We start from the raw sequence: 9,809 nt of genomic DNA, 5'->3' as shown, positions 1-9,809 counted from the left end.
AAAAATACGAACACCCGTGCCAAGTTAAGGGCTTGAACCGGTGGGCAGGTTCCACCACGAAGAATCTAACCAACTGATCTATGATCACTTCGCATTATTTATTACCTCTTTGACATGGCATAGTTTGATTTGGGAGTTAGGACAAACTTATGCTTATAATATTATATTTTACAATGGAGTGAGTAGTATAGTACAGAAAAAGGACAGCATGTAGAACGGAACTTTCGGTAAAAGTTTGGTCGCACAATTTGATTTAGAATCAGGACGAATGTAATATCAAAAAGGGGTTAGTTTGGATCACGTATTTTTTAAGATTGAAGTAGCAGTAGTAATTAAAAAAGAACTTAGGGCTCTTTGGAACCCAGAAATTTCACAGGAATTGCATAGGACTTCACATGATTTAGTTTATTTTTTTGTAGGAAAAAAGCAGGAACGAGGAAAAATCCCGCGTTCCAAAGGAGACCTTAATTAGAAAATATGGTTAGCACTTAGCAGCATGCAGAGCCGGGCAAACATCCTGACTTATGAGGCGCACAAATAAACCACATAAAAATTGCAAATCCACTATAAATCCACATTTAATTTATATATCCTTTTACCTCTAGCTCCCTTTAGAACATGGGAAAAAAAATTATGCGCAAAAAAAAGAACATGGCAAAAATTCTGCTTGCTATATTTTTTTCTATAAAAATACACGGATTCCTACAAAATTTCTACACAAATTCTACAAAATTCCTGCATTCCAAAGGCCTAAACTAGATTTGCGCTGGTACTCCATCGCATATGGCCCGGCCTTGATGGCCCATTTATCGTGTTATTAGGGGTCCAAGTCCACCTACGGCAGATTCCCCTCAAAAAAAAAAAACCACCGCAGATCTTTCACTTACAAGCGGGGCCCACACGAAACGCTAGACCTCTATCTTCTTCGTCCCGTGCCACGGCCACTTCGCCTTCCGGCTGCCGCCCTTCTCCTCCGCCGCCCGACCCCCTTCCTCCCCAAGCCCTTCTTCAACTTTCCACTCCCGCGCCTCCGGAGAAGCGGCGAGATGTACGGCATCCTGACCTCCCCCTGCCCTCGGGCCCCGCTTCTCCGCGCCCTCCCGAGCCCATCCGCCCGCGCCTTCCCCAGAACCCTAGCCTTGCCCGCGAGGCCCCTCCCCCGCGGCCTCCGCCTGACCCGTCCGCGCGCCGCCGCGGAGGCGTCGGCGTCGGCGGCAGCCACGGCGCTGGGCGGGCTGCTGGCGTCGCCGCTCTCGACGCTGGAGGCCGCCCTGCGGGGCCTCAACCTCGCGCCCCTTCGCGCCCCCGTGGCGGCGGCGATGTCAGCGGCCGTGCGGTGGCTGGGAGTGTACCGGGAGGTGCTGCTCGTCGGCGTGCTGCTATCCTGGTTCCCCAACATCCCCTGGGACCGCCAGCCCTTCTCGGCCCTGCGCGACCTCTGCGACCCCTTCCTCGCCCTCTGCCGTGAGGTCATGCCCCCTGTGTTCGGGCGCAAGCTCGACCTCAGCCCGCTTGTTGCGTTCATGGCTATTGACATCATCATCATGATCCTGCGCCCACAGCCACGCATGTGATGACTCCCTGCAGCAATGGTACGGGTTAAACTTGCTCTGATGATTACACTTGAGTACGAGTGCACAAGTTATGCTGTGAAAGCTTAATTAGAGCAATTGACCATGTTATGATGACTGTTATTGTCAATATCTTCGCATTTTGCATTAACTGTGAGTTAGATCGATCATGCTATGTATGGATATGTAACGAACTAGATATGCATTACAAGGTCACACACGAACACAGATGAATTTAGGTAGCTATCCCACTATGGATATGGAAATAATCGGTCCTCAAGCAAGATGCTCGCCGCCATCTCGAGCCGCAGCTCACCTGTTTAACCGATTACCACCAAATCAAGTCTCCCTTTTCCTCCCCCCTCTCTTAAGTATTCCTATCGTATTACAGCTGTAAGAGAAACAGACATTCACCCGATGCAATGGGGCTTGGTCAGGTGTTCCACTCTGGACCGCCATGACGTTTTGGGCTTTCTGGTCCTCCTAGCTCTTGGGCTCTTCTCGGGTGTCGTCAGCCTGTACCGTGACAGGATAGTAATTTGCTGATTGCGTGCGCAATGATATAACATGAATTCGTCTTGTCATGCCAGGTTGCATTTCTTAATGCTACAACAGGGAACATGTCATTTAGTTTTCATGATAAAGTGATAACCATACAAATTATATTTCTTGTTTGGTAAATTCACCTGCTTGTGCAATGTGTAAATCAGCTTTCTTGTACAATGCTAAGTATTTGAGAATAGCAATGTAAATTGCATTGATATATGGGTTTTTATGAGTTAACTTGTGCGTATGCAGTGAATTTGGACAGGTCTTGTGGTAAAATTTGTTTCTTGATCCTGCATGTGAATAACCTCACTTTCATGCTGTACATAATAGCTTGTAGATTTATGTAAATGCAACTGAGTGGAATTTTACCCATTGGCTGATGGGTTGTATTAAAATGCTTTATATATTCTTAGTCATAATTTTTGCCTTATGACTTTTGGAAGTGAATTATCCCGTATGAATATGTTAGAAAATGTTTCTACTCGTAGAGTGGTAATGTTGTTCATTCCAATTTCATCTTCCTATTGATGTGATCTATACATTGATATGACTCCCTCCGTTCCAAATTGTAAACCATTTTGTCTTTTCAAGTCTTCTAGATGTATCTAGACATAGTGTATATCTAGATGTATAGCAAAAAGATGTACCTAGAAAGGCCAGAACCGACTTCCAATTTGGAATGGAGGGAGTAGTAAATAGGACCATGAATGCTTTTTTATTTCACAATTTGCAACCATGTTGGTTTTTTGGAAATCTGAAAGCAGACCTGTGCATGGTTAATTTACGATCCACTACTGCAATCCTATACTTTCAACAAATTCTGTTACACCTTTTTTTCTATTCATTCATGATTAGATAATTAGATGTCTGCAAATTCTATTATATAATCAGTGTTTACATCTCAAACTAACTGTGGTAGAGGCTAATTAGATAGCAGCTCTTATTTCTGAATTCTGGTAGAGGCTAGTTTGATAGCAGATGCTAATGGTTTGTTGAAGTATAAATAGTGGCCAATGCAGAGGTCTTTAGTCCCTGCTCCCCCCCCCCCCCCCCCCCCCCCCCCCCCCCCCCCCCTCCACCCCATCCCTGGGGTTTGGTGAAGGTTAAAATTAAAACGTAGGTGCTACATTTATCAACTGGTAGCAGAAATGCCATGTACTGCTTTATATGTGGACCATCATAAGTCTATTACCATAACCCATTGGTATTACCTCCTGTCATATCTGGTCCTGGTTTGTCAATGCTGGGATAGAGTGTCTCATGTTCAAGTATGAGGCATAGAGAAATCCATGGTTAACCATGGATCCACTCTAGTTTAACTTAGTTAAATATTTTTTTTCATCTGTCTTGGACAAACCAAAAAATTAGTTGTCAGGTACAACTAGAGTGGATCAATGGATCGATCCATGGCCATCCCTACTCATGTTCTTTCAAGAATGAAAGTATATTGACATGTGACCAAATTTATCATAGCTATTGTGAATAACTAAATATTTCATGCTCCCTTAGCCTATTGGTTGCCCTTGATGTACACTGCAATTTTATGCTTCTGCTGATCCTTAGAAATTGCAGTAAACACATACATAAATTGAATGCAGATGTAATAGAAAAGAGACATTTCTGGTATTAATTTTCATTCGTTAGACATTTGGATTTTTGAATGTAGAGGCCTAGAGGGGGCCTTCAATTCACCACTTCGATAGTAGAAACGCATACGACTATACGAGGAAGAAAGTCTATTCGATTTCGGGTAGTGTTTGGGCCTATCAACTGGACTGTCTCTAGATGATGACATTTGGCAAAATTCTTGAGGCATAACTTCCTTCAAGGCACCCAACCTTTCCTTCTTGTGGCAGCACTGGACTATTGCAGCTGATTCTGACTAGTCGTGTGGTGGCTGCACTCTTGTTCTTGCCCTGTAAAGTATAGAGTGATGCACATCAGCCAGCAAAAATAACGCAATCATACTCTATGAGTACCCTAATTGTGCTTCTAAATTCTTGTGCACTAGCAATATTTTGATTGCTATTGCAGTGTGGCAGCTGAGATGACTTCATTGATCTGTATGTTTTGCATTTTGCATTTGCACTGGGGATGGAAAAATCAAATCTAGTATTATCTTATTCCTGACCGTACGTAAATGGTGAACACATTAATGGTGGAAAAATCAAATATAGTATTATCTTATTCCTGACCGTACGTAAATGGTGAACACATTAATGGTTGGTCAGAATGTATGTTGAACTTGAACCTTCACATGACAGTGGTGCCTATCTTTCCATTATGAATGACACAGGATGGGTTAAGATAGTACTTAATGATATGGTGGCTGTGATTCCTTTTATGAAGATATAATATCATTAAAATTTGCTATCAAATTCCTAGTAAGGTTCGTCTAGTGATATTGCTCCAATGAGTATCTGCAGACATACAACAGTATAGTTTGAGGAAATACAGTATGTCCCAAGTACTTTTTACCAACACAATTTTTCCGATCAAAAAAATTGCACAATTTTTTAATTCCTTGAGTCAACTATTTCCATAAGCCAATTCATGGACTGGCATTACACTCTTTAAAAAGAAGATTATTCTTATCCTTTGTATTTACAGTGCTGAATTATATTACAGGGTTTGGAGAATGTTGGTTGGTAATTGGCATGTTAGGCTCTGACTGCAGGAACAAGGATCTAAAGCTGTATTCGGTCATCAGATGGCAAAGAAAGGTGCTATGCTGCTCACCTCTATCAGTACAGAAGTGGTGGTTGGATGTATTAGTTTTGCGATCTTAGCATAGCGGTTATGAAGGTTGTAATGCAATATAAATGATTTCGAGGTGGCTTCATTGCTAAAACTTTTTTTCCTTTTTTTGCGGTGTTTGGTGGTTGCTGTAGTAATATATGTGTTGGCTACGTCTACGTATTGGTATCACAGTTTTGGTCTGTGCTCACACATTCAATCCCTCTATTAATCTCTTATATTATATTGTATGGTATAGTCACGTCTTTTGATGTGATCCTCTGAATTGGATCTTCTTGAGGATAAAGATGAACGGCCTCCTTGAATTGAAAGGAATCTCTGTCACAGAGTCGTCCTAAATGGTTACTCCTGAGGGCGTGTGGGCTGCAGCATGCTGATCCGTTGTCCCTGTTGCGCTTCATTTCCGTGATCTTGAGTCATCTGGCCTCTTTGCCAGTGACATTTTGATTTATCACTTGACTTGCTACTCCTATCCGGAGAAGCTTGTGGACTCTTTGTACTAAAGACAAACTAAAAGCAGTGCTTACTGATACAGTGCTCAGAGTTTGATATTGATGTTGTACAAGGCTGTCTACCTTGCGAGCTGGCTAATTTGGTTAGCCAATTTTTAGCTATGGCTAATAATTAGCTTTAGCCGATCTAAACAGTCCTTACTAAAACCCAAGTGTAGTCCTTTATTGACAAGAATGTTGATTGCTTGCCTGGTTGGAAAGCAGATCTTTTAACTAAAGAGGGCCGTTGATTTCTGGTCTAACTTGTGCCCCCTTGAATGTTGGTTTATCTGGGCATGGCTAGGAGCCTAGGACAGTGTCTTGTAGCCTAGACCAGAGTTTTGCCTTCCTGAAGAGCAAGGCGAGGTAGACATATCTAGTCAAGGCCTTGTTTAGATTGTAAATTTTTGCAATCTGGACACTGTAGCACGTTTCGTTTGTATTTAACAAACTTTGTCCGATCATGGACTAACTAGGCTCAAAAGATTTGTCTCGTGATTTACAACCAAACTGTGCAATTAGTTATTTTTTTTTACCTACATTTAATGCTCCATGCATGCGTCCAAAAATTGATGTGATGAAGAGAGAGTGAAAAAACTTGGAACTTTGAGAACAAGGCCCAAACAACTTGGTTGGGCTCTTAGGATGGGATGGTTTTGATCGAAACAAAATGATCCTAGTGGTTCATGGGATACTTTTCCAATTCATGACCATCATTGGGTGTCTTTGTGCATGACAGTTAGATTTTGGATCTTGATGTTGAAAAGAGAGAGAGAGAGAGAGAGAGAGAAGAGAGAGAGAGAGAGAGAGAGAGAGGCTCTTGAGAGTTGCTTGTGTTTTTCTAAAGACAGTTAATAATACTTTTGCATGGCATATATCAATAGAAAGGGAGCAACTTTATAACAACTAATGTCCAACAAAACAACCAAACAAAACTCATAATGAACAACAAGATAAACTCACACCACAAAAACAACTAGTGAAGCCTCCTCAACTCTGACGACAAAGCATCACCCTACTCATCATAGCAAGCCACTAAAGATTGGGAACAAGGAGAGTGGGATTCTCCACAACAAGGTCCCATAGAAGGGTAGCAAGCTGCTAAAGATAGGGAACAAGGAGAGTGGGATTCTCCACAACAATGTCCATAGAAGGGTATAATGTTCATAGATGTATCGTCGACTAGAAAGACTGGACCTATTGTTTTTCAACCGATATAACCCTAGAATGTAGGAACCTTATGACAAATCCTACAACGAGGGATGTAGCATCAAAGGCATCATTTGTCAACATCATTGGGGTGCCAAGCAAGGCTTTCACTCGTGAGTTTCGAGCATCCACTCACAAATCCAAACAAACATGTCCCATTGTTGTCATACGAAACTAGCAATCGCTTAGCGATACAAGTCACTAAGGCAATGTCCGCAATGAGCCACCACTAGCAGGAAGACTTTGTCGCGATGACCAAGCCACAGACATGCAACATCGTTGGCGGGCTCCATCAGTCGCCTTTGTCCCACTAGACACTAATCACTGCGGGCGGCCAAACAAAGTTATTATTCAAGGGAAAAAGCCTTTTCCCATTACCATTGCTTGGGACAACCGATGAGCTTCTAGCCACCATCACCTTCAACAAGCTTTGACACACTTGCACCAATCTAGCCACATGCTCAACCAATAACCATGGTGTCTTGTCCACACAGACCATAGCCATCACCAACCTCTTGCAGAGAAGGGTCTCTACGAGCATGTTATCCGCTCAAGGAAGTTGCCACCATTTCTATCACCCATGGTCAGGAGTCGGCCATAATTTGCTCTCACTGCAACCCTACCGTCATGTGGAGCAAAAACCTCATGATTTAATCACCACTGGCATTAACGTGCCTTGCACAGATATGCCTGATCACAACTAGCGTGTCCATGCGTGTCACCAGAATCATTGTAGTGCTTGCGCAGCCCAAGCAACTAATGCACACAACCGATGTGTTGCACCAATGTGACACCCCATTCACTGAACCCACTTGCTACCTTGAAGGACATGTCTATCGCTGAGACACCACTAGTAGTTAAATGCCAAACATGGACCCTATAGAGTGGGCGCCTCCGGCCACCACGCTACAGCCCAAGATGCTGAGTCGACATCGTGTGCTATCACCACAATAGAGCAACCCAAGGAGCACTTCCATGTCATCATTGCTCATTGAGATCGCCTACTTATGCACGAGGCATCTCTGATGTTGTTGAGACCAAGGCAACATGCCCAATCACATAACCGCCCAAGCTTGCCACGGAGTCACCAGATCTTGTCATGGTGGCATGGGATATGAGGCACAAGATCTAGGTCACTGTCGCCATCTCATCTAGCGCTAGGTTGGAGCAGAAAACACCAATGAAAGAGGCCTCTCAGCTATCGCCCTTCGTGGTCACACATAGTACTTTTTATGATCACCTCTAATGACGACACGACGTATATGAGGAAATAAATATTTGGCTTGTGTTGCTTCTAGGGAAACGTGAGAGCTAGACATAAAAACTTGTTCAACCAATGTTCGTGTGTGGTTGGTTGGGTAGTTCACTAGTTTTTTAAATTAAAAATTACTAAAAATCTACTCATGCTTAAATCTCGTGTTTGGTTTAGAGGAGATTAGATACTTGGGTTGATCCTCTTTTTAGACTTTAGAGATGTTTGGTTTGGACACAAATATGCTCTCTCTCTATAAAAAGTGCAATCCTCTCTTTTTTAAGGAATCAAATAATTTTAAATTGAACTAAATAAATTGAAAAACTAACTTCTATAAGGTCAAATAAGTATCATTGGATTAAGGAAAACCCTACCCAAAAACCGGTTGTTTCTCCACTAACTTCTATAAGGTCAAATAAGTATCATTGGATTAAGGGAAACCCTACCCAAAAAACGGTTGTTTCTCCCTCTCCCAACAACGATTTTTTGGACCGTCGATCTCCTCATCCAACGGCTCATGCTCCTTTTTCCTCCTCCCGATGGCCATTGTTCTTCTTCCTCGTCGGATCTGCCATGCCTCGCTGCCGGAACCGCCGGATCCGCGAGGAGGAGGAGGAGGCCTACCTCATTAGAGCCACCATGGGTGCTGCCAGAGACGCCATGGCCGCCGCCCAATCCACCATGGCTGAATCCGCGAGGAGGAGGAGGCCTACCTTGCTAGATCCGCCATGGCCACCGCCAGATTCGCCAGATCCGCCATGGCCGACGCGGGTGGGGGGAGGAGCTCGGTGTAGGTGGGGGCGTGGGCACGGGGAGGAGGTCGCCGGAGAGAGAGAGAGTGCGCCGCGAGAGAAGAGGGGAGCAGGTGCTGGCGAAATTTGGTTGCTGGGGGAGGGGAGAAACAACCGCATGCTGGGTAGCGTTTCCCTTAGATTAATCATTTAATGTACTCGCTCCATACTCGTAATTCAAGTCATTTTGGACAAGACTTGTGTCAAACATTGGGAATATAAATAATGAATAATTTTTAAGTTGTTGAGTTTGAAAATATGAAAACCATATGAACAGATTTGTCTTGAAAAGTACTTTTCATAAAAATATACATATGTCACTTTCCAATAAATATTTTTATAAAAATAAGAAGACAAAGTTATGCTTTGGAGACCGTGTCGCTGTCCAAAACGACTTGAATTACCAATATGGAGGGAGTATTTTGATAGTAAAATAAAACTATTTGAATATATAATATTGATATTATTTTATATAAATTTAGTTAGATTTAAAAGTACTAACTAGATTCAAATATAGAATTACATATTTTTTTAGACGGAGGGGACGTAGGTGCAAATTCGACGACGGGTCCAGCCTACTCGGAGTTGGGACGAGGCGTCCACGTGACTCGCATGTGTGCCCCCTCCATCTGTGTCTCCTTCACCGTGGTCGACACAGCAAGCGTTGGCGCACCAGAGACGATCGTGACCGAGTTAGCGCCGGTGACTCTTCTCTCTCCTTCCTCCTCCCTCGCTGTGCAGGCGCACCACCATCTGTTGCGACCTTCGTTCCTGGATCAGGTTCGGCAGTGTAGAGAAGAACTGCCACGGTGGAGGGGAGAGAAGCCGGCGGCACCCAGCAAAGTCGTCCCACACCCTCCTCTGTCGTGGCTACTGGTCATACCCGACCCTTGTCATCGTCGGCGTCCAGATCTGGGCTTCCTTTGCCAAAGGTAGACCCTAGCAACTATAGTATTTGGTTTTCCATTATCCGATATGTGTGGTGTTGTTTGCATGAGACAATATTGCTTGTCAATTGGGTCACAATACATACATTTTTGTTAAGTTTGACATACCAACAGACTGAAATTGTTAATATTTCTTCCTATAAAGGTAGGAATGGGATATATTTCGCTTGGGATCGGTCACTGCAATAATGCATGTTTATTTTGAGGTAGCGTTTAAATGCGGAATTTTCTAAAGTTTAGAT

At 43.4% G+C, this 9,809-nt stretch overlaps 1 protein-coding gene across 1 annotated transcript; it reads left to right on the top strand.

Moving 5' to 3' along the window:
- Window positions 1-901: 901 nt before the first annotated feature.
- LOC136551016 (ylmG homolog protein 1-2, chloroplastic-like) lies at window positions 902-5,071 on the top strand. Its single transcript, XM_066542615.1, has 2 exons — window positions 902-1,592; window positions 4,749-5,071. The coding sequence occupies exon 1, from the start codon at window positions 1,047-1,049 to the stop codon at window positions 1,572-1,574; it is 528 nt and encodes a 175-aa protein (XP_066398712.1). The 5' UTR covers window positions 902-1,046; the 3' UTR covers window positions 1,575-1,592; window positions 4,749-5,071.
- Window positions 5,072-9,809: the final 4,738 nt, after the last annotated feature.

This window comes from Miscanthus floridulus, chromosome 4 (genome assembly GCF_019320115.1).
Source record: "Miscanthus floridulus cultivar M001 chromosome 4, ASM1932011v1, whole genome shotgun sequence".
In the NCBI taxonomy this organism is placed as follows: domain Eukaryota; kingdom Viridiplantae; phylum Streptophyta; class Magnoliopsida; order Poales; family Poaceae; genus Miscanthus; species Miscanthus floridulus.
The sequence above is the reverse complement of the archived record's forward strand: the minus strand, read 5'-3'. Positions and strand labels throughout refer to the sequence as shown.

What these genes read in the sequence shown, in the direction of transcription:
- LOC136551016 (XM_066542615.1), top strand. Translation starts at nt 1,047, where the DNA reads ATGTACGGCATCCTGACCTCCCCCTGCCCTCGGGCCCCGCTTCTCCGC.